The sequence below is a fragment of the Pteropus medius genome, unplaced genomic scaffold (genome assembly GCF_902729225.1).
Source record: "Pteropus medius unplaced genomic scaffold, Ma_sr-lr_union100, whole genome shotgun sequence".
NCBI classification, from domain to species: domain Eukaryota; kingdom Metazoa; phylum Chordata; class Mammalia; order Chiroptera; family Pteropodidae; genus Pteropus; species Pteropus medius.
This window is the reverse complement of record NW_024355109.1, coordinates 369437-394194: the sequence shown is the minus strand read 5'-3', so window position 1 is coordinate 394194 and position 24758 is coordinate 369437. Positions and strand designations below refer to the sequence as shown.

General features: G+C 36.3%; 1 protein-coding gene across 9 annotated transcripts in view; it reads left to right on the top strand.

Annotated features, from left to right (window-relative positions):
* CARMIL1 (capping protein regulator and myosin 1 linker 1) overlaps positions 1–24758 on the top strand; it is a 261243-nt gene that overhangs the window by 195184 nt on the left and 41301 nt on the right. For all 9 annotated transcript variants that reach the window (XM_039857089.1, XM_039857092.1, XM_039857088.1 and 6 more), the window contains 3 exons: positions 13457–13632; positions 16596–16683; positions 19306–19455. In XM_039857089.1, the coding sequence (XP_039713023.1) occupies positions 13457–13632; positions 16596–16683; positions 19306–19455 (414 nt within the window). The remainder of the gene's footprint in view (positions 1–13456; positions 13633–16595; positions 16684–19305; positions 19456–24758) is intronic.

The window sequence follows — 24758 nt, the reverse complement described above, 5'->3', positions numbered from 1 at the left end:
TGAGTACCGTGTCTTTTCCAGCTTCATTTATAAATTTTGGAGTAACTTCTTACATAATGAGATCAAATAAAACCTATGAAATTCAATTTTATTTTTGATGGTAAATCTCTCAATGTAATTAGCATGACAGGTTGCCACTGATAAGAGAATGATTGATTTCTATTATAGATCAGAAAAAGAAGTCTGCTCTAGGAAAAAATATCTTCTTTTACTACATTTGATTTAGAAAATGGGAAAGATGGCAGGAACTGTGCTTATAATTCTAGACGCTGCTTATATGAACAGTCTGTCATATAAATAGGAGCTGTAAGGAGCTGGCCCAGACAGGAAAAGGATTTAGAATGAACTTACAAAGCACCCACAGTAGCAGAGATTTATCTGTAGGCTCCTGGCTGAAAAAAAGTCTCTGAAATTTAAGTGAGTAGAGTTACCTAAAACCAGCTTTTTCTTAAGGTAACTCCAAAAACCAGTTACACCAGAGAAATGTCGCTTTCAGAAAATTTTCATCATTTCCAGTCTGCTTATTCAAAGATGCCTTAAAAAAAAAACTGTCTAAATTTCTATAATTATCAGCTGTTTTCTGACACCACATCGCTGCAGCTCATAGAGATTTGATGTGCAACTCAGTGATATCTTTGCAACAGTCTCATTATTCTGTAAATTAAATTAATGAGGGAGAAAATATTGTGGATTATTTAGGAGTTTAATCCCCTGTCTTCCTATGCATATAATAGAGATTCTGTGTGCCATTTTTATTTTATTTAACCGTGGTGGTTTTGAATCCATTCTGAGCAGAGACAGACCTTAGAAAAAGTACTAATTAGTTGGTACAGAGTTCTGCCAGATCATTTGTTAGCTAATAGCACTTGTTTTATCCTCCAAGAAGGATGAAATATATAAGAAAGATAGTTTCATACACATTTAAACAGTCATCTTCGTTGCTTATTTCTGACTGTAATAAATGAAACTTACTCTTTGTTTAACATTTAAACAGTCCTAACAAATATACAAAAGAAGAAAGTAAAAATCACAGATAGCATCATCTTAACATTTTACTGAATTTCCAAGCTTTTTATGTCTACACATAATGTTACATATATGTGATCGTACTATATGTATGTTTTTATGTTCGGAATAATATGCAATTCTCGATCAGTGAGTAATCCACATCGTTTTAATGGCTACACAGTATTTCATTGTATAGATGGACCTGTGTATTGGGAAACCTCAGTCTTCCTGTGTGTTTCTCCTTTTCTTTCACCCAGGACACTACACTTCCAACACTTCTGGTCATCAGGTGTAAGAGATTTCAGCCATCAAGCAATTTAACTCAATTCTGACACTACCTAGAGATAACATCAGAACCCACAGGTTAAGGGCTCAGTCACACAAAATTGCCTCCCTCCCCCACTCCCACCCCCATTTCAGATGCCAACTGCAAGTCCAGGTAGTCACTGGTTCTAAAGACCATTCGGCAATATATGTGAGATTCTCATGACCTTCTCCTTAAGTTCGATTAATTTGCTAGAATGGTTCATAAAACTTACATTTACCAGTTAGTTAAAGGATATGATAAAGGATACAGATGACCAGCCAGATGGAAGGGATGCTTAGGGCAGGATATGTGGGAAGGGGCATGAAGCTTCCATGCCCTCTCTGGGTGTGTCACTCTCCACCACCTCCACATGCTCTGCCTGCCAGGAAGCTCTTCTAACCCCGGACACGGGTTTTTGTGGAGGCTTCATAATGTACATCTTCAGCCTTTTCCCCTTCTCAAGAGAATGGGGAATGGGGCTGAAAATTCCAAGCTTCTAATCATGGCTGGATCTTTCTGGTGACCAGCCTTCATCCAGGAACACACTCAGAGTCACCTCATTAGAACTAAAGACACTTCTGTCACCCAGGAAATTACAAGGGTTTCAGGAGCTCTGTGTTTAGAACTGGGGGCAGAGACCAATTTGTATTTTCTATTATCTTACAGCCAGTATAGTTTATTTTCTAATTTCTGGTTAATTCTGTTATGGTAAATGCCTATAATTAACCCATTCCTAGATCAAATGCTACATACATTTTATACTTTTGTATGAATTTGCAAACTGTTCTCCGGTAGTGTCAGCAATTTCTTGTTTTGCCACATTCTCACCAATATTACTAAGTATGTTAACCTTTTAATATTTATCAATATAATGGGTTAAAAACCCCATCTTATTTCATCTTTTGGATTTCTTTAATAACCAGTGATGCATCAAGCAATTTTATTATCCATTTGTGTTTCTTTTGTAAAATACATATTTGTATCTATTGCCTGTTTTTTTTCCTTTTACAGTATTTATAAGAACTTCTTACATGCTAAGGATTGGCTAGCATTTAGATCAGCATAAAACCGTAACAGGAACTTCCCTGCTGTCCCTTGTTCCAACTATTTTAAACCACAAGTTCTCGCTTGTGCCTTTGCTCCATTTCCTTCTCAGTGCAGTAAATGTTTGGAATTAGCTCTTGTTAGCCGTTCTTAGGAGAGGGTAGAAGGCAAAAATCTAAAGTAAAAGCCATTTGAATTTTTAAAAGCCTGAAATAATATAAATATATTTAGGACCAAAAATATTTTTCTGTAAATAGACATTCCCCACATTGTTTGATGGTGACCTTTCTGACCCCTTGTCAGTGTCATCAGTGTTCTCCACTCGTTAACAGCTTTTTTATTTGCAGCGTTGTGGCTTTTCTGTCATTCTCACTGTCTCTCAGGTCCTAGGATCCCAATGACCTGTTTTTGATATTCCCCACTCACTTGTTTTCTTTACTTTCAGTTCTTTTGAGTTTCAAGTTCGTTTCCTTTTGGGGTTGTCTGGCAGGCATGAACCATAGCAAATCTTCAAACACAACTTCTTAATTATATATTATTTATTAATTCCCTTTCAACTGGATATAGTAGACTATTTTCAGTAGACTATGGGTTGTTTATTTCCTGTTTCCTTCCAGTTTACCTGACAAGTGCTCATGATTTTACTATTTTAAAAATTCTGATTTGTCTATATAGACTTTCTAGGCCTTGATTTTCTTAAAAATCGTGTAGAGAAAATGTGTTTTTACTGCAATGAATATTCAGTTTGTTATTAAACTACTATGATCCATATTTATTTTATTACTGGTATAAAATTTTTCTGGTTAAAGCATTCTTTTACCATTTCCCAGATTCTCTAAAATCTGTTACGCTAGCAAAAGCAAAAGTGGATGGATTATTTTATAAAAATAAGTCTTTATTGTAATGAATAAAAAAAATGGGACCTGCAGGCCTGGATTTGCATCCTGGGTTTGCTGCTAGCTGTTTGTGCTAAGCAAGTCTTCTAACTTCCAAGCTTCCTCGTGCAGGATTGTCTTGGTGTCAAGATAATCAGGGGGTTCTTTCCAGCTTTAATATTCATTTGTCCTGTATCATGGTCAGCAGTAGATATTTTGACTATTGGATGAGAATAAATTTAAATATCTCTTTGAGCTGTCTTTCAAAAAAGTATTTCAGAAGAATAAAAGAAATGGCCAGATGATCCAGCCTTCTTAGCAAAACTTCCTGGTGGAAAAGAAAGCAATAACTTTGGAGAGATTCCTCCTTCGAGAAGAGGTGATATTTTCTCTGGACTGGCCTGTTTTAGGTATTTTAAAATGACACTCTCCCATTGTTTTTCCTTTTCTGGTTCTAACATTTCTTCCTGGAGAAACAGTAGATGAATAAGCGAGATTTGAATGTTTTAACATAAAAGAAACTTTCAGTTTTTCCTTCTGGTCTTGAATTTTAAAGTGCTCGTTTTGGCTATGGAAATTCTTGATTTCACTTAGGGCTTAAAATGGTGAAATACTTCACTGGTAAATAACAGATTAATGAAGGAAATGAGGCCCGAGTGGTGTAGGCTGGATTTTGGCAACTATTAACTCAGTTTGGCCAGAAGAGTTCTCTGAGTTTTCTTATTTTCCTACACTTTGTATTTTACAAAGCAAAAAAGGAAGAAAGATTTCAGAGCACTTTAGTATGGAAGTTGTATTTGCCTGTAATGAATTACAGCAAGTCACTGGCTCACTGCAAGAATGTGCAAGTGTAGCTGCCATGCTAAGAATTTTAATTAAATTTATTTTACAAACATTACATAGGTTTTCTAAGTACTGTTATTTTTACAATTAAGAAACAGAGACCCTTATAACTTTCATTGGGAAGATACTACAAAATGAAATCTGATTATCACATTTCAATTATAGGGACTGCTCAATGCATGTTGTCTGAAGACAAAACATAAACTAACAAAACGGTAAACATGTAAGAAAAGTTAAGAAACTTGTAGAGTGAGAAATCTTAACATAAGCCTAATTTAGGTTTCCAGAAGCAAAGAAAAGAGAGAATAGAAGAAAGCAGCACTTGAAGAGATGGTAGCTGAGAATTTCAAGGATGAAAGATTGTTCATCCAGAATATTCCAATTCAGGAAGAATGGTGATACTCATGTAGAATAGATAAGAGCAAATCCATGCCTTGAATTATCACAATGAAAAGTGAAAAACACTGAAGACAGAGGAGATCTTGAAAGGAACCAGAGGAAAAGAAAAGCCATATCACTTTAAAAAGATTACTATTAAGGCCAATAGTACAGCTCAGATCTCAACAGTTCATGGTAGCCAAAAGACCATAAAATAATATCTTCACACATCCGAGAGAACTTGCAGTGTAAACCAAGGATTATATACCCAATAAACCAGCATCTGTGGCTTGGAGGTGGACTGTCTAGTAAAGCAGCAGCCCCCAACCTTTTTGGCACCAGGGATTTGTGCTCCTATGAGAATCTAATGCCTGAAATCTGAGGTGGTGCTAAGGCAGTGATGCTAGAGCTGGGGAGCGGCTGCAAATACAGGTGAAGCTTCGCTCACTTGCCAGATGCTCACCTCCTGCTGTGCGGCCTGGTTCCTGTCAGGGCACAGACTGGTACCGGTCCATGACCCCTGCAATAAACATAATTTTTAAGAATGAAGATGATGAAAAGATATTTGCACAACCGATGTTGATAGCAGCACTATTCACAGTGGCCAGGACATGGAAGCACCCAAAGCGTCCTACAGTAAATGATTGGATAAAAAAGCTGTGGTACATATATACAATGGAATATTACCCAGCCATAAGAGGAGATGAAATACTGCCATTTGTGACAACATGGATGGACCTCGAGATAATCATGCTAAGCAAAATAAGCTACACAGAAAAAGTTGAAAATCACATGTCATTTATGTGTGGGATATAAACCTAAAAGCAACAAATGAACAGGACAAACAAACAGAGACTCATGGCCATGGACTGTAGACTAGTGATTACCAGGGGGTGAGGGGAAGGGGGAGGGAGAGGTAAACGGGGTAAGAAGGTTCAAATATGTGGTGACACAAAGAAATCTAACTATGGGAGATGAACACACAGTGGAAAAAAAAAATATATATATATATATATGTATATATGCCTTACTGTTAAAGTGTACAGCTGAAACTTGGATTCCATTGCCCAATGTCACTATAAAAAAAATTAATTAAAAAAAAAAGAATGAGGATGAAATGAAAACATCTTCGTCCTCCCCAAAACTGAGATGGTTTACTGTTATTAGACTATACTAAATAAACATCTAAAGGATATACCTAAAATAATACTAATAATAAAAATAAATAAATAAAAATTTTTTTAAAAGAAGGACAAGGATTCGAAAAAAAAAAATGGCATAGATGATAGAGGCTCTGTTCATTCCTCTGGCAACCAAATCAAAGCTGTGAAAGAAACAAGGAGCAAACAGCATGGAAAATTGCGTGGGATCTAGATGAACAAGTCCTACAACTAGGAATTGAAATAAGAAATCACCCTGCAACGGGAGGAGGTAGGACAGGGCGAGGACGTGAGGCTGCCCGGTCCTAAGCAGCTGAGTGAGACGGAGTCTGCGGCAGTGCCAGATGCCTCTTAATGGGGCCGTATCCGCGAGCGGATTTTCACGGTGACGGACCTGCTCGCTCTGAGCCCTAGCGCCAGTTTAACTGCTCAGGAGGCACCAGGGACTTACAGCAGGACACTGAGTTGTCAGAGTGAGAGCCAAGTCGCTCTGAACAGAAGTGCCAGTGGTATCCATTGTTCCTCTGGTGAGCCCTCCCTACTTCTGGTGTGTGGACTCAGCACCACCATAGCCAAGATGTCATCAAACTTGATAACAGGGCGCTCTGCCCAGAAGATTCCCTGAAACTCCACCTCCCCCCAACTCAGAGCCCCGCCCAAGCCACATACAGGTGTTTCTTCACCTTAGGTGCCCCTTGCTGAGCAGTACCTATACTCACACTGGAGGCAGCTGGCCTCAGCTTCTGGTGTGGCCTTTTGAGGCAACTATAAGCACAGCATCTGTGGATTGCTTGCTGAATCTTAACAGGTGGCCCCAGAGGAGCACAGGTTGGGGCTAAACTTGGCCTGTAGCTGAACTGCTCTCAGGACTGTCCCACTGGAAACCTAACCACACAAAGCCACACTAATAAGACTGGAAGACTTAAGAGCTTTGCTTAGTATATAGAAACAGACATGGAAAGGCAGCCAAAATAGGAAGATAAGCAGAAACCATATGAGAGAACAGAACAGAGATCTAGAAATAATGGAGTCAAGCAATCTAACAGATGCAGAGTTCAAAACACTGGTTATAAAGATGCTTAATGAACTTAGGGGAAGTGTAGATGAATTCAGTGAGCACTTTAACAAAGAGATGAAAAACATAAAAATGGAAATGGAAATTATAAAAGGGAACCAGTCAGAAATGAAGAACACATTATCTGAGATGAAGAGGATATTAGAGGGAATCAACAGAGCAGATAAGAGGATCGAACCACTGATATAGAGGATGCGGAAGCCAAGGACACTCAGTCAGAATGGCAGGAAAAAAAGAAGCCAAGACTATAATAATTTTTAAGGAGCCTATGGGACATAATTCAATGTAAAAATATCTGTGTCATAGAGGTACCTGAAGGAAAATAAGATGTTGAAGAGCTATTTGAAGGAATAATGGTGGAGAACTTCCCTGACCTGGTGAAAGAGATAGACATACAAACCCAGGAAACTCAGAGAGTCCCACAAACAATGAACCCAAAGAGACCTACACCAAGAGACATTATAATTAAAATGCCAAAGATTAAATACAAAGAAAGAATCTTAAAAGCAGCAAGAGAAAAGCAGTTATTTACCTCTAAGGGAGCACCCATAAGACTGGCAGCTGATTTCTCAGAAGAAACTACGCAGGACATAAAGACTTAGCAAAAAATATTCAATGTGATGAAAACCCAGGAATCTACAACCAAGACTACTTTATCCAGCAAAGGACATAAAAAGAGCTTCTCAGACAAAAATAAGCTAAGGGAATTTATCACCACCAAACCAGTATTACAAGAGATGTTGGAGGGACTTCTTTAAGAAGAAAAAACATGTATCAAAAACAGGATTAAAGAATGGTAATTTCTACAGTCCTATCAACAAGTACCTCAAATGGAAAAGAATCCAACCAAAAGATAGGGTGGCCAAATGGATAAGGAAACAAGATCCTTACGTATGCTGCCCACAAGAGACTCACTTCGGATTAAAAGACACATACAGACTGAAAGGAAGGGGATAGAAAAAGATATTGCCTTGAGGGACCTAGATAGAGGGTATTGCGCTGAATGAAATGGGTTGGATAGAAAAAGACAAATATCGCATTATTTCATGTACATGTGGAATCTAAAAAATAAAAACAACAACAACAATAACAACAAAAGCGGAAATAAATTTATAGATACAGAGAATATTTTGAGGGATACTAGATGGGAGGGGAGTTGGGGGTTAAAAAAAGGCAAAGGAATTAGGTACAAATGGATATTTGCAGAATAGACATGGAGATGTAGAGTGTAGCATGGGGAAGATGGTTAATATTGTAATAAACATGTAAGGGGGAAGAAGGGTACTAGATTTAGTGGGGTGATCACTTTGCGAGTTATATGAATCTCTGATCATTATGCTATACAACTGAAACCGGTATTTTATGCCAACTATAATTGTAAAAAACTCATCGAATTGTACAGTGTAAACATGAGCAACTAATTGTCTATTATATTTCAGTAAAGACAGAAAATATTAAAGGAGAGCCAGCAAGCAAGGGCACAATGAGAGTTCTTCACAGCATCATCCCCAGAGGAGGGGGCTATACCCTGCCCAGGCCAGAGGGATTAGCAGAGAAAATATTTGAAGATCATGGCTAGAGATCCCCACAAATGTGATGAAAGACATTCAAGAAGCTCAACAAATTCCAACTTGCATGAACTCACAGCCACCCGTACCAGTGTACATGAAGGATAGGAACTCAAATTGTGAGGGAATTCATAGCTCAAGTACGGTTTGGGCTGGTGGTCAACTGATAGTTCTCTCAGTAATGAATTTAACATTGTTATCTTAGCACTTCTATCCAGAGAATAGCAATTATACTTCCTCTAATTGAGCATTAATTTAAATCAGATATTATTTTATTTTAACATACTTGACCTTTGCATTTATTATGTGTTGGCTTCTAATCTAGTTTAGGAAGACAGTTATGGTAATGATCTCAAAATATAAATCATGCCCTTGATATTTTTTAATATCTTGAATGTATTCCTTTTTTGCATAGTGGGTTTGCCTAGTATAGCTATTGGCTTTTCCTAAGCTAAGGAAAATGAGAACTTATTTTCTTTTTAGCTTATTAACTCCAAATATCCAAAGATAATGTAAAGCACTAAAAAGAAAAATTTTAAGCTGTAAAAAAAAAAGATGTGGTTTCATATGGATTCTGAGTAAAGCAACCAGCAGGTGCAAAGCGGGTAAATGTTATTCTTGGGATTCCTGTAGAGATAAAGGCATATGAAATTATAGCTACGTGGATAAGTCTCACTTTTGTAAATATTATATGTGGTTGCTATGATTGGCAGAATTAATGTTAGTGAAATTACTATTGAGGCAAATATGTTTATTACTTTTATTTGGAGTTCCACCGGTATTTTAATTGCTAGCACAAATGGATAACTCCTATCTTTTAAACGTTTGAAAAAAAATCATTTTATATACGAAGACATGAATTATAAGTTTTTGCATACTTTTTTGGTAAACAACAATTTTTACTTTGTTATTAGTTTCAGAATCTAATGTTTTTATTAAACTATTCTTTACAAAGTTCCCCAAATGATTTTGAGTTTGGCAAATAGGAGTAGGAGGGGCAGAAAATATATTGTTGTGAATGTACTCTCTTCTGTAAACAATAGTTTAATGTGGTTATTGTGCTTTCTTTGTTGTGTTATAATTAGTATGTACAGGGAACATCAGGCAGTGATAGCAGTGTTGGCTCCATCAGAGGGAAAGTTGTTTGTGGACCACTAGCTGAAGTTGTGCTTCAGCTGTGAATTCATTCATGGCTTGAGTTTTTGTCTTTTGTGTATATTGGTGTGGATGGCAAAGAGTAAAAGTTGAATGTATTACAGATTCTTTTAACTGTTCGTTTTTCAAACAAAACTCTAATTCTCTGATGATTTTTCTCACAGTTCAGAAAACTTGTTTTAGTTACAAATCAATTTATCATTGTTTTTACTTTTAATGGAAGAATTTAATTACCTTTTTATCATTTGTAAGTTTTTAAGGTCAGTGTTTTCTAGTTGTATAAAACTTTTATTTCTCTGATTTTGTGTCAGTTTTAAATAATCCTTTCCCCAACAAACCACATCGTAAGAGATGTATTTGATATATAAGAATACGTAATGATACCAATACATAGAGTATGTGTAAAAATTCATTGCTTTAAATATATTTACTTCATTTCCAAAAAAATAAAAATAAATAAAATAAAGGATATACCTAGGACAAAGGAAAATTTATTTAAAAAGGAGGGTCTGAGCCGCAAGACAGAATAATGAGCAGGGTAAACTGGGTAAAGAAAATCATCGATGATATGAAACAATAACGATGCCTAATTTGTGCTATAAAATAAAAAAATACAAGTGAAATACTAGAAGTGGTCCTATAAGATGGTTAGGAGTGAGTAAAAGGAGCTTAATGTTGTAGCTTTATTCTGAAAAAGGTCAACATTAGACCTGCATTGTCCGGTGTGTTATCCATTAGCTACATATGCTCATTTAATTTTAAGTTGATTAAAATTAAATTAAAATTCAGTTTCTTAGTTGCTCTGACCACATTTGACTTGCTAGTGGCTCCCTGATTGGACAGCAACTGATAGTCCCATTATCTAAGAAAGTTCTGTGGGATGGTGCTGCCTTAGACATGAAGTAAGGTACATGCGTGTTAAAATTTCTAGTGTAACCACTTAAACAAGCTCTTAACCAGGGGATGTACTACATGCCTTACAAGGGGCATTACAAGGTTGTTTGGGGTTATTTTGTGTTGTCACAGTAGATGGCATGGGCAAGTGACAATGATCCTAAACATCCTGCAATACAAGGTTCAGTTCTACACCAGAAAGAATGCTCCCACCCCAAAGTGATTATTAAAAAAGGCATTACTACAGATAAAGTAGGTCATTAAGCGGTCCAATTTTGCCAGACATACATAATTTCAAATGTGTATGCATTTAATCATATGGCTTCATGTTACAAAGAGAAATTGACAAGTTTACTGTTACGGTCTATATCTTTTAAATTGGGGAATATGGGTATATGAAAGAATGAGGCTGGGAAGTTAAGCAGTTACCAGATGTTTCAGGGATGTCTTTATTGTGCTAATGAATAATATTTTTTACATATTTGCACTTTTGAGGAAACATCCAGGAGTAAATTTAATATGTTTTAGAGATAGAAATGGTAGAAGTTGAGCGAGGTGAAGTCTAGGGAGACTTGCAAATTTCTGACCTTGTTTGGTGTCGTACTTCCCAATAAAACTTTGCAAGGATGGTTGATTTTGTTGTTGTAGTTATTGTTTAGAGGGCAAGGAGTCAGGGAAGGATGAAAAATGTTGCAGTTGACCCTTTCATGGTAGAATATCTAGGTGGAAATGCTTACTAGACCGTATAATATGTGTATTTGTATATATTTTGTAGGTTACTATAGATAAACATTTGGTTGAGAACCATCAGAATGTATGTAGTAATTTGAAGCCACTAGAAGGACAGATGAAGAATAAGGTTTAGTGTGCAGAGGGCCTGGGGACTTAGAAGGATTTGCTACTTAAGGACCTGAGCAGGGGGCTGGACACAAAGAAGTAGTCAGGCGTTCCATTGTAAATTTATCCTGTCATCTTTTCTCCCCTTTCTACCAGCCCTGTAACCAGGAAGTCCACCATGGCAGCCTTAGGTGCCATTGACTCAAGGGGACAGGAAATGATAATTGTAGGTAATGGAGGGAGAAGAAAAGGATGTTCCTTTGGTCCCTGGGCAGAGTAGAAAACAAGAGTGGGAAACAGAAGACCTGAGTCCCTATCTCATTTCTTCCAGTAACCAGCTGAGTGACCTCAAATCAAGCAAGCCACTTATCTCTATCAAGTACCAATTTCCTCATCTATAAAATGCGATTACTAAAATCTACCTTCACGTAGAGGGTTGTTATGTGTATCAAAGAAAATCATGGATGAAATATTTCATAAAGTGCTTATATTAATTATATTGTTGGCTGGTTAGTGTTGGACTAGAGGTGGTGGTAGGGAACTAACTGCAAACTATCTGTTGCATTGGATGCTTACGGCAGGCTAAAATTCCTTTTTATAGGATCAAAGTCATGCAACCGTTGATTTGTAGGGCAGAAAGTGAACTTAGAAATAATTTTGTAGATGAGAGTGCAGAGATCTGCAAAGGTTATTTATGTAACGTTACTCCACACTCCACAGACATTTCATGTCAGGTCCTACACTGGAAGCCAGGCCTCCCCTCTTTCAGTCTGGGGTTCATTCCACCTGAATTAGCACTGTCATGCAGGGACCCTTCCAAAAAGTCACAGATATGTCAATGAACGTGGCAGAATCCAAACAGCTTATTATCAGCAGTGCTGGATGGGTACTCGATCTGGAACAGAATGTGTTTATTTGAATGCCATTTGTCTTACACTGCCTTATTTGCATTGTTTGCCACTTTCTTGGAATAGTGTTCTAAATCAGTGATTAGTCAGAGTTATAACAGGGACACAGCACTGTCGAAATAGGAGTGGCTTTTGAGAACTTCTCCAGTGTCTCCCTCCCACTTCTCTCCTGTTTTCCATAAGATCTTTATAAACATCCTGCTGCTCTAACTGCCCAGCCTACAGTGTGATGAGGGCTCTGACTAGTGGGACTGTGCTTTGCATGTGAATATGTGAGCAGACAGGCCACTGTACTAATCTTTCCATAATAATGCTACCTTAGTCTTTGTTCATACTCAGTGGTAATGGAGCACTCCTGGCTTTCAAAAACTGGAATCTTACTATTAAGAGTAGCTCCTTTGAAAACCAATTGACAATATCTGTGACAAACTGAACTTTTGTATATGCTGAACACTTTACAAATGTAAAACTATTTAATATCTAATAATCCTAGGAGGCAAGAACTTTTTTTTTTTTTTCCATTTTATAGATGAGGAAAGTAAAATGGAGAGATCAGTAACTCAGCCCAATGTCACTGAGCTAGGATTCAAATTTAGGTCTGACACTAATGCCAATATCCTTTTCACTTACCAGCCATGTTGTCCATCTCAAGCAAATTGTTTAAGTTCCCTCAGCTCACATTCTTAAACTATAAAATGGTGATCACATGAATAGCTACACAGATACTGGAAGGATACAGTGTGCAGATAACATTTTTCAAACTCCGAAGTGCTGCATGGATAAGTGTGTTTTAATTATTAATGTTGTTTATAAAGTGCTCTGAATGTTTTTGTCTGCTATTCATGGAGTTTGTTGTTTTACAATTATAATTTTACCTAACACTAAAGCTTTTCTTTTAAAAGAGTAAAACTGGTAGTCATCTCTGTGGTTTTCTATTACTGCTGTCTTGATAGAGCTATTCAATGGATCACCCTGATTTGGGGTTTCTGTGATTTGCAGAACTGCACAAGAGTCCCCATGTGCTAGGTTTTCCAGGGAATATCTGTAACTTTATTTTCTAGTACCAGAGAGAACAATGTGGTGTGGTAACTTGGTATATAAAGGCTGATGTCTGCGTTTTGAACCTTATCCCAATGTCTTTGTGTTAAATTAAGTACAGTGAGATCACCATAACACTTCAGATGCCAACGCGAAGCTCGAGCATCTGCCAATTGATTTAAAGTGATTACCTGCGATCATCCAACTGTCACAAGTCACCAGGGCAGCTCAGAATCCTTGGTCATGCCTGGGACTCTATTGTGTCCCTGTGCTCTGAGGGCTTGGAGTCATTCATATGTAACCTCCTTTCAATTTTATGGCAGTGCTTTGGCATGGTGTCATCCCCTTCACTGTGCTGCATTGCAGGCGCTGCTGGAGTCCATGGTTGATGCTGCTGAAAATCTTTGTCCCAATGTGATGAAAAAAGCCCACATCCGACAAGACTTGATTCATGCCAGCACTGAAAAGATTTCCATTCCACGTACCTTTGTTAAAAATGTCCTGCTGGAGCAATCTGGAATTGACATCCTTAACAAAATTAGGTAGGTTTATAATGTTAATAATCGGCAGTGTATTAGGTTCTGCAGTTTCTGTGAATGCAATTGAGACAGCTGTGAAGAGCACTGTTGGCTCTCCATATATGTGCGTTTAGGCATGTCTAATGGGCAGTGACTGTATATAAATACAGCTGTACATAAATGCGTAGAGGTAGACATTTCCAAAATAAGATGACCACAGATATGCCCGTGTTACTAAAGGGCATACAGCTATCTGCTCTTTTTAAGTGTTTTATTTTTAATAGGGGAATACACGTTTGTGATCCTTTTTTCTACTGCTAAAAAATTACTACCTTTTGCCTTTATAAATCACTAACTTGAAGACTGAAATCAGTCTGCTTCCTACCACCATGCTATTTTATGAGCAAATGCACAGCCTACAAAAGCAAAGAGCCCACTGTGACACTGTATTTGACATCTGGGTTCTTTCGGTGTATTTGTGATGCCGTATATATACTAATAGTACTCTGGAGTGTTTATATAGATTTCTGCTTGATAAAGTGGGAAAAATACGCCACAATACAAATATTTAGAAGGTGTGATCAGCAACAAGCTTTTCTGGATTTTTGTGTCGAGACTCTGGGGTGATTACCAGCATTACATGAAAACTCAGCTAATTCTCATTCTGTTTCTTAGTTGGAGAATCAGATGAATAGAAACCAAGTTTAGAAACATTTTGTGTTTCCCATTTTAGCCATTTCTGAATCTTGATAATCTTTAGATTATCACAAATACGAGCTCTTAGCCGAAGAGTTGGGAATTGTGCTGACACAATGATGGAGCTAAATGACAGCCTGCAAGAAAACTGAGAGTTAAAACAAGCCAAAAATTACATCATCACAATCTAGATATTAAAGGCCGATAGCCTTAAAGTCAGATTATAGAACTTTGAGTGTTTAGAAAGTTAGCAGTAACTGAACAATCTCAGATCTAGGATGCAGCTGTCACATGCGTGCGTGCGTGTGTGTGTGTGTTTAAATAAAAGATCCTAGCACCTACACAACTGAGTTATGAGAAATTTTAAAAAAGACTTTCTGAAGGTTTATAGGACTCCATAGTTTAGTGAGTTTCTGAACTCTAGCCCGCAGTGAGTGTGCTTACTTATTTCTATAACCTGTACTTTTTGAATTCTTCTTGAAACTCCTTAAATATTAAGGAAAAAAAAATCAACCATCATTCTTTCATAATAATTGATTGAACCACCAACCAAATCATACATAATCTGATGCCTTTACTGGAATTCCAAATTCTGTCAAATATGGTCACTTCCCTTGAAAATGGACCGGTTCTGAAAGATGAACAGCAGGCTAGAGCTCCTCTCATCAGGAGTCGGTTATATGTCTATTAGCTCTCCCCTTGGCTTTCTATCATGCATGATGCTGAGCTATGCGAGAATGCAGCTGTGAATGTGCCAGTTAAATTGAATCATTTCCTCTAAAAATTTTGCCAACTGGAAGTTCATTCAGCAAGGAAGTAGAGCATCCAGTAGCAAAATGATAGCACAATCCTGAGACATTTTTAAAATGCGTTTTTAAGAAACTTTTTGGTGCTACAAGTTGAAATAGATAAACCGCCCTCCCCATGAGAGAGAGAGAGAGAGAGAGAGAAATAGAGAATTAGAGAAATAGAGAAATAAACTGACTCTATAGTTTTATGAGGAAGTAAAATTCCCAAACATGCCTAAAAAGAATCAGAGGAAGTACATTATAAAATTGGAATTCCAGGCCCCTCTGGAGGTTTGGGGTGAACCCAGTAATCTCTATTTTTAATAAGAGATCCCAGGGGAATCTTATCCATGGAGACCTTTGTGGAATAATAAAGTATTAGATAAACCAAATAGCTACTGAGACCTTACTTTAGAGACAGGAATTAAAGACACATCCTTTTATCTTTAGACCAGTAAAATTTTTAATGTAGGCATTAAAGAATTCGTGCTTTCATTCTTCTGCCTTGTCATGAAAAATCTTTCTGGGCAGAGAAATCTCAGTGCAAATTATTGCCTTTAGGTTAGAAAGGCTTTTCCCTGTTAGACAAATGTACTTTCAACTTTAGTTTTAGGATTAAATAATATTATTTTGATAATTCCTGTCCCTGCTCTAAAAATTTTTAAATTCTTGACTTCAAAAGCAGACTAGAACTTAGGAGACAATGTGGAAATGTGGGTATAAATCTCTCTAGTACAGGGACCTATAAATGTGTTATACCTGTATGTGCATGTGTATATTTATGTAGGATTATTCAGACCGAAGACACACATGGGATTTGAATTCTTGGGGATACCAAATAGCTACATTGCTCACTAAAATACCAGCTCTCTGGGTGAAAACTTAGTGGCTGAGTTGTTTATAGTGAAAACTGCCAGCCACTTTGTGTTCCTGGGCACTTTCAAAAGGTCAAGCAAGAGGCACTAAAAACTAAACATTTTGGTAACGTTCATTTATAAAAGGCAGCAGAACAGTGAATGTGTAACTGTAAGATGGTGAGTCAGAGCAGAAGCAGTTCCGTATGATACCATCGAATTCGTAAAAAGGTTTTTAAAAGGAGGGGGTTATGCATAATAAAGTAATAACCAAGACTTAACAGTCAGACTAGACTTTCTTAATTTGGTCCAGCCTAGGTTTGTTTTCATTTATGTCAATGGATGAATTGTTCTTGACCACGTGGTACATATGGTTCCCATTAAGTTGGTCTTTATCCAGATGTTTTCATTTCTACCACTAAACCTTGACTTTTGAGATGGCAGTGGCAGGTTGAAATTGGTCAAGAAAGTATTACCTGTGTGTTTATGGCAGTGCTTAAGCCTTATTCTTGGAAGTCTTCAGCCCTGTTCATACATTCTTTATTTTATTTTCAAAGACAGAAACAATGACAGTGGACCTTATCAACATAGGATCAAGTGTGGGTGCACAAATTAAAACGCTTCTCTGTACTTTTGATTTTTTACATAGTGAAGTGAAGTTGACAGTGGCTTCCTTCCTGTCTGATCGAATCGTGGATGAAATTCTGGATGCACTGTCACACTGCCATCATAAACTGGTGAGTGTCGTGGCCATCTTGAGCAGGACCTCCTGTTTCGGCCTGCTATGATGCAGGGCAGCCTCCAGCACGGGAATGTGGGTTCTTTTCTAAGTTTTGCTTCTTTGTAGCGTTACAAGTTAAGATTCTGGTTTTTCTCGTTCCTCTTCTAAATTGCTTCTAGCCAATCTAGAGCATCTTAGAATTTGTCCAGAGAGATAATGGCAGGGGAAAGCAAAAGTGATGGTTTCTAGAATCTTGTCCATTTATAATGCAGGTCAAAAGTTTTGGTAGGAGGTGGCGTTGAGACTGAAATCTAAAATTAAAAAATTTTTAGATTAATTTTTCTGTGCTCAGTTTGTTGGTTTCTGATATGATTGTTTAAGAATGGACTATTCTTGAGAGCATGGAGGGGAATGAAATATTTGGAGTTCAAAGAATGTGCAGGAGTAAAATGGACATGTTCTAACGATTGATAGTTGCTGTGCACCCAACCAGGTCTCTCAGACATAACCAAGGTGAAAAAATAAATTTTATTAATCTAGATACTGGTTCTGTACCAGGGCAGAAGATTTGACGTTCAGTATCATCGCATATGAAAAATATATCAGCAACTTCATGTTTCTTGAACTTTAGAGAATCGCACAAATGAAAGTTGTAGAACTGGATATATCTTGTGTCTCAAACATATTAGCAATCTGACGCAGTAGAAATCTCCCAAGCAAATTAAGACGTTTTCTCCAGAGAAAAATGTCAGATTAACTTTGATGGCTGGAGATACCCAGTTTTATGGCATTGAATTGTTGATTGTCACTGGAGAACACTAAAATGAGAACAATAACAGCTTCTTCTTCCGCATAAGGCGGGTAACACGAGTGTTTTGAAAAATTTATTTCAGAAAAATATATAAGACTTTCCTCTAAAATCGAAAAGATAAGATAGACCTCTCCAGAGGCGCTGCTCACAGAACTGCCTGTGGACTGCAGCCGGCCCCCTAGTAAATGGTTAGTAGTCCGTGACAGCATTAGCTCAGGAAACAGGAGGAAACGTGGAGGAACTTCTATTTGACATGGCCACAATATTCAAACACAGGTTGTTTTTCTATCTCTTATTTTTATTGTATTTTACCAATATCTTGGTTTGTGGCAAAATGGAAATATAAAAAACTAGGTCCTCACCATAGAGAATTTAAGAAGCACGAGTTTCTAGTTTGTGGAACAGTAAAGAGCTGCATCACTTTTTGAGCTCCCAATTCAGATTTCTCCTGTTTCAAATAAGTAGAAACAAAATCAATAGAGCATTTTTTATAGAAAAGTTTGTTGATAACCCACAGTTCTAGGAACTGCCTCAAAATGCCCACTCAGTCGATGACACAAATACTGGATATTGTAGCCACATGACTACATGTGAGAAGTACACTGAAAGTTTGAATTTTTGCCCTCTTTTAAAACTTTTTTATTAAATTCATTTTTCATTTATGCTGTGAATGCACTTTTGTTTTGAATTTCATTTTAATATTAATACTGCTGATTCGAATTATAAGGAGAGCTTCACTGCTATGGGTAAGAAATAGTATCTTTAAAATGAAACTTCACTTTCAAATACATTCTGATAACATTAATATTTTCTACAACTTAAGTTTAGAAATATTCTCAAAGGTTCCATGGAATTGTCCACTGGTTCTCATCGTTTTGAAAGAATTAAATCAAAAGTTCCTAGTGAAGAGTCAGGTCAGCACTAGAACTTATTAATTCCAGCCCAGTTTATTCCACCTCTTACCACCTAATTTTTTAGGTTTACCTGAAGCATAATACTGGAAATTAAGAAATCATATCAAATATGGTATTCATTACATGAAAACAGTGGAAGCTAGCATTAATGAAAATTTTGTTAGTGATTCTCTCCCTTTAGCCCTTTAAAAATAACAAAGCTTGGAATTATTTTATTTACCCTCATTAGATATTTTTAAGCACTAGAAATAGAAATTCAAAGGAAATATTAAATATAATTAACAAAAAGAACACTTCTAGACTAAGTGATCTCATTTACCTTGTGTCAGTTATTTTTCTGGTTTAAATTTCCCTTATATTTCTACCTATAATATTGGTGTCAATGACATCATACTTCATTGTTAATTTTCTTTAACCTTAAAAGAGCAAATTGAGTTGAACTGAATCTTCCTTGTCCTAATAAAATTGCATAAATAAAATGGCTTCTCTGTACAAAAGGTTGAAATGACTCTTGATGGACATATTTTATGATTGTATTTAAGATAAAATGGGGGAACCAATCACCCTAGCTTCCTGAAAAGGTTTAAAATACACCTTTTGGAAAATAAAAATACATGCCTACTTTGTGCGTATTTGCATCAACATGGCAAAGCTTTATGAAATACCTGTTTTTCAAAATATAAAGTCTCAAAATACATTTCATAAAAAGGTTTTGTCATTTCATGCTTAGAACATTTCACCCTCTAAAGAAGGATAATGAAAGAGGTAAGCTACTCCAGTGCGAATTGGTTAAGAACTGTCATTAACCACATGCGGATATACGCCTTCAGTGCGCTGTCTTTGGGAATCCAGTCAACCTACTCTTCCTTTGTCTCTGCATTAATTTCTCCTTGTGTATGTCTTCACTGTCTAGACTGACCACTTCAGCAGACGTGGCAAGACCCTTCCTCAACAAGAGTCCTTAGAGATTGAACTGGCTGAGGAGAAGCCTGTTAAGCGCTCCGTCATCACGGTGGAGGAGCTCACAGAGATTGAGCGTTTAGAAGATCTGGATACTTGTATGGTAAGATGCATCGTTTGGCGACACCATTATCCCATTCACTGAGCTCTGCTATTGTGTGTGTGTGGTTTTTTTTAATCTCATCCTTTACAAAGCAGACCAAATAAAACTTCCCTTCAGAGACAGTTCTTTCAGAAACTTATTGCTGTTCAGAAGCTGTTAATGAGACTAATAAAACTTAAGCTTCAAGTTCCCACCAGAGTTGGTGTCTGATTTTTTATTTGTAATTTTGTAAAACTTTTCTTAAAGAGTAATCCTACCCACACCACTACTCCAAGTAAACACTGTGTCTCTGTAGCCACTGTGGAAAAAGTCCTAAATGAATCAGAAATTTAGTAACTTTTAAAGGTCTTTTTTGATAGGAAAATTTCTTTAAATAAAGAGGCCATTTAAAAAAATGTGGGGAAGAACTTTTTCTCATATAAAATGTGTAGGGCGACTATATCTTTCTTGGTCCTACAGTTTCGTTATTATTTTCTGCTGCTGCTTCCTGTTTTTTTCATTACACAATTTTGATATACTCTTAAATTTACATTTCCCGTTTAGTTCTTACTCTTTTTCCTTCCCTCGGCTTGACCTGATGTATAAGATGGAATATATACTGCGGAGTAGGTCTTGATTCCTTACTCATTTTTTACATTTCACGTGGTGCCTCCATCTGTCTATATAAATAGTATACTTAGGGCTTTGAAACTTTTTTTCCCTCTGAGGACAATTTTATTTCTGTTCTTATTTCATTATTTGAAAAGTTGTGTTCTTACTGTAGTTACTTCTTACTTTACCATAAAAACGGTTGTATGTCCTTTTGTGTTCAATATGTTTTCATCTCTGTTCAATATTTTTTGTTTTAATACTCATTTTTTAGTAATTCTTTATGATCTGAGAAGGTACTGGTGAGACTAGGTTTGGGCTACTTATGCCCAAATGTTTCTATATCAGCTTCCAATTTTAGATAGTTGAAATACAGTCGTTATTAAAGAATGGTACTTGTTTTTAACTTCCAAAACCAAGGATCCGATATGGCAGATATTATTTTTCTAGCCTGGGAAAAAGTATAATGCTTTACATTCCTTATTTATAAACCACTGTTATCTTTTAAAGGCTGTGAATAATATAGTTGAGCCCTCCAGATAAAACCCAATCATATACAAAAAAAGCCTAAAATATAATCCTAGATTTCAAGAAACATTCTAGCTAAAGGTGACAGGTACTTTTCTATATAACTATTTAAATCTACAAATATATTTGGCATCAGTGGAGGGAATTATCAAGGCTTTTAAAAGTTGCCTGTCTAGTATGTTATAAAATGTATTTTTAATATGTATTTTAAATTTTTCTTGCATTTGAAGCATTAAAAACTGGATACTACGTTATCATAGGGTATTTATTCTGAAAGCTCTTAGGTTAGCTCTTAAAGAAAATAAGTAATAGGAAATGAGTTGAATTAAAATTTTTAAATTAACTCTATATATCACATTTTCTGCCAGAATTATTTGGTTATATGTGAGTCGGAAAGGAATAAAGGAAACATGAGCTAATAAAATGTATTTCATTGGGTTTGTAAGTTAAGTCATTTGGGATGATGGAGTATTGGTTTAAAAAGACTGGCTAAGCTACTGGAAGGGTTTTAAATTGTATAAACTTAGTTTTTGCTTAATTGATTGATTTGGTTTTGTTATGTGAAAGAAAGAAAAAGTGGTTCTCTTTAAATAAAGAAGATAGGATGAGGGTGGAGGATAGGAATTATTTTTTAAAATGCAGATTCTGGACCATCTCCATCTGGACCGAAGGGCAAACTGTGTGGCAGGCACTCTCAGCATGAGTGGCTTTGTTTCGTACAGATGTTCTTGTTGCCGTGATATATAATGAGGCAGGAGTAGGTGGAGGTCTCTCTGAACTGCACTGTAAGGATGACCCCAGTTAGAGCGGGGTTCAGAAGGCCAAGGGCGCAAGCAGGGTCGTTCCTGACATAAGCACCTGTTGAATCTTAGGAAGAGGAGCAGGGCCTCTGGTGTTGAGTGGGTGACAAACACAAGACAGAGTTCTCTATAAAAACAAAAATACTTACATAAGTAAAATTTTTAAGTCATGAGAGTAGTGTTTTCTGTTTCAATACATTTTGTCTTTAATCATTGTTTTAATGAGGCTAATGAATTGTTAAGTAGCAGAAAACCATAGCTAAGTTTGCTGTTAGTTTAATGAAAAGGAACATTTTTTGTATAAAAAGTGCATGTCAGTGGATTTTGTGCCGTTATGATTTCCTCTGTACTCTCAGCCTAACCGATCGATTCTACCTGGAAACAGTACCGTTTACCCCATGTGCAGGGATCACTCTCATAAAGAAAATTAATTTTCTGAGCTTTAGGCTTCTTACCCTCAGCCAATGGTACAAACCCACAGCTAATTTGAAAGAAGTAGTAAAATTATCTACACTGCCACCTTTCATAATCAAAGTAGCATATTTTTTTTGTTTCTCATGAACATCTATTACCAAATATTTCAGACCAAATAAGTCGAGATCTTCACGTGGTGCCATTTTTTAAAAAGTTTGGAGTATGAATTTCAAAGGTAGAGACAATTTGGGATTTCTAAATGAGTCTTCCTTGGTAGCATTTATATCTTAAGTGATCCAGGACTTTAGGACACAAGATTAACTGTTATGTAGAAAATTATCAGATATAAAGTACATACGTGCACGCATACAGCCTTTCCCATGTGGAAATGTAAGCCCCCAGCAGGTAGAAATTGTGCTATACTTGAAGTCAGAGCACTGTTAAAGATGACTGCTTTGGGAGATGCTATCATTTTACTATTACCTAAAATGTTTGTTTGTAGCCCAAAGCCCTGTGACACTTTCTCTAGGGCATTTCAAAGTAACTTTGACTCATCTCCAACCTTTTACTTCTAGATTCAAAATTGTTAACAGATCCTGGCAATTTTTTTTTTTTTTTTTTTTTTTGCCTGTGATGTTTATGACATCTGCTAAATCCATTTTTAAATATTTCTTTAAAAGACTTAGTAGAGATTCTGGGCATTTCCTTTTTTCCCTGCCCCCGGATAGCTTATCTTCATGTTTTCTTCCATTGCTCCATGGACAAAAAGTCAATTCCATTTCAGTGCTTAAGTCTCTTTAAAGAACTTCTAGTTATCATCACACTAGAGAAGGTTTAAGGCCATAAGTTAGAGGTATAAGTTTATATTAATTTGAATGTAAGGATTGCCTTTTTGGAGATAGAAACAATAATCAATATGATTATTTTGAAAGAAAATTTTAACTAAATCAACACATAGTAAACTTTCATTTGGACTATTTGAGGCTGATATAAGAATGATTCAGGGGGGCCGGAGGGATGTTATCTGCTGGAGGGAAGACTAAGAACTTCTCATCAATCTTAATTTCCTAAAGTGAAAGAAAAAGGCTGTTTTCTTTAAAGTAGCAGAAAGGGGAATCTTTTTTAAAAATTCTGTCTCCATTCAAGTAATTATCTTTTTTTATTTAGCTAGAAAGAAACTAAGAGGTAATCTGGTTCACCTTGTGGGGTATAGTGAAGAGGAACAAGAACTGTAAAATTACCTATACCCATTCTCATAGTCCTGGAGATTCTGATATCCCTTTAACTTCAGGGCAGAAAATCAGATGGTATAACAAATCTTATTATTTAATACATTTCTATAGTACCTATAATGTGCTAGGCACTAATCTAAGTTTTTTATGAATAGTAACAACCTATGAATAATTAGGTGTTATTAATATCTTCTACTTAACAAATGAGGAAACTGAGGCATAGAAAACTTAAGTAATGTGTCCGGGGTTACCTAGGTCACTGAAAGGCAGGCAGTTTGGTACAAGAGTCTGCTGTGATCAGTATATGGATGTCACAATCAGAATTAAATGTTGAGTTAGATTTAATTAGACTACAATGCTTTATGTAAAATATCTCCTTACTAACTCCAGATTTAATCAGTGAGAAGATACACAAGTGAAAGATATGTGTGCAATACAACCATAATGTAACCCTATAGTTTTTAAATATTTTGGGGAACAAGTGTATCAAAAATCTGACACATTCCATTGTGATCCAATTGTTCGAAATGAATCTGCCCGCTTCGGCTTCCCTGGAATGTTCTGTGCCTTTTCATGTGTTATTGTGTTGGTGACAGTGATTAATTAGCCTTCCTGTATACTTCTTATCATTTTAACACATGTGCCTTCTATGTCATGCTGAAACATGTATTTGCTTAGAATCTTTATTGTCTGTCCATGAACCATCTGTCCTCTTCCTGCTCTCAGGTGCTCTTAGGAAGTCAATATTTCTAATCATCTTTCAGCTTTGGTTTGTCATTGGCCCTTGGGGTATTGGAGGATGCAGTTCTAAGTCTACTGATGACTTTTCTCTAAATAGTTAATTTGTTACTGTATATAGTTTTTACTACCTTTTAAAAATTGCAGAAGTTCAGCGTTTAGGATAGTGTGCCAAGTGGATGAAGAGATAATGTTGGCTCCTTAGGCATAACTAGCTCACTAATTGTAAGTAATTCTTTCAGTTATTTTAATGAGTGTCATACCAGTTTTAAATAAAAAAATAGTCATGCAGAGAACAGTTCATCTACTTACTGCTATTTCCTAGGAAAATAATTTGAAAAGGCTTGAATTATTACAGAACACATCTTGTGAATCTTTTCTTCAAAGACAAAAATAATTATTTTCCCATAAAAATTTAGTCTCAATTTTAATTCATAATTTTTAAGGTTTTTAATACAGATTAAAATTCAGCAGAGATCCATTTGTCTTGAGCAAATACTATTTTTTTAAACAAATCACTTCATTTCTGAGTGCCAACAGTTATTAATTGAACTGATCTATTAATGGTATTGCCAAGTACAGACTATTAAGGTCAATATCTCATTTAAAATCAGTTGCACTGATATTAACTATGTACAGAAGCCTGTGCAAGTCCTAATTGTTAGTTCCCTCTTATAATTTATTCTATCATGTCATTTTCTTAACATCATTTGGAAAATGGAAATTAACTTTTTAATCACTAGAAAGCTACCTGTGAAACCCTCTTAATTTCTAAATTTAAATTTTCAAAACTATAGTACAATTTATATATTCCAACTAAAATGAATATTGTATGTTCCTCAGAATTTCTGATAATTTTTGTGAGTCTTTTGTGGAAATGCCAGAAATACACTCCAAATCTCCAGAGAGTTCACCATTTGCTCAGGACCCAGAGTTTCCTTAATCTTCTAATTTTTAACGGGTATTAACACCATTTGCAGAGTCTCTATTCCAGGTTGCTCTT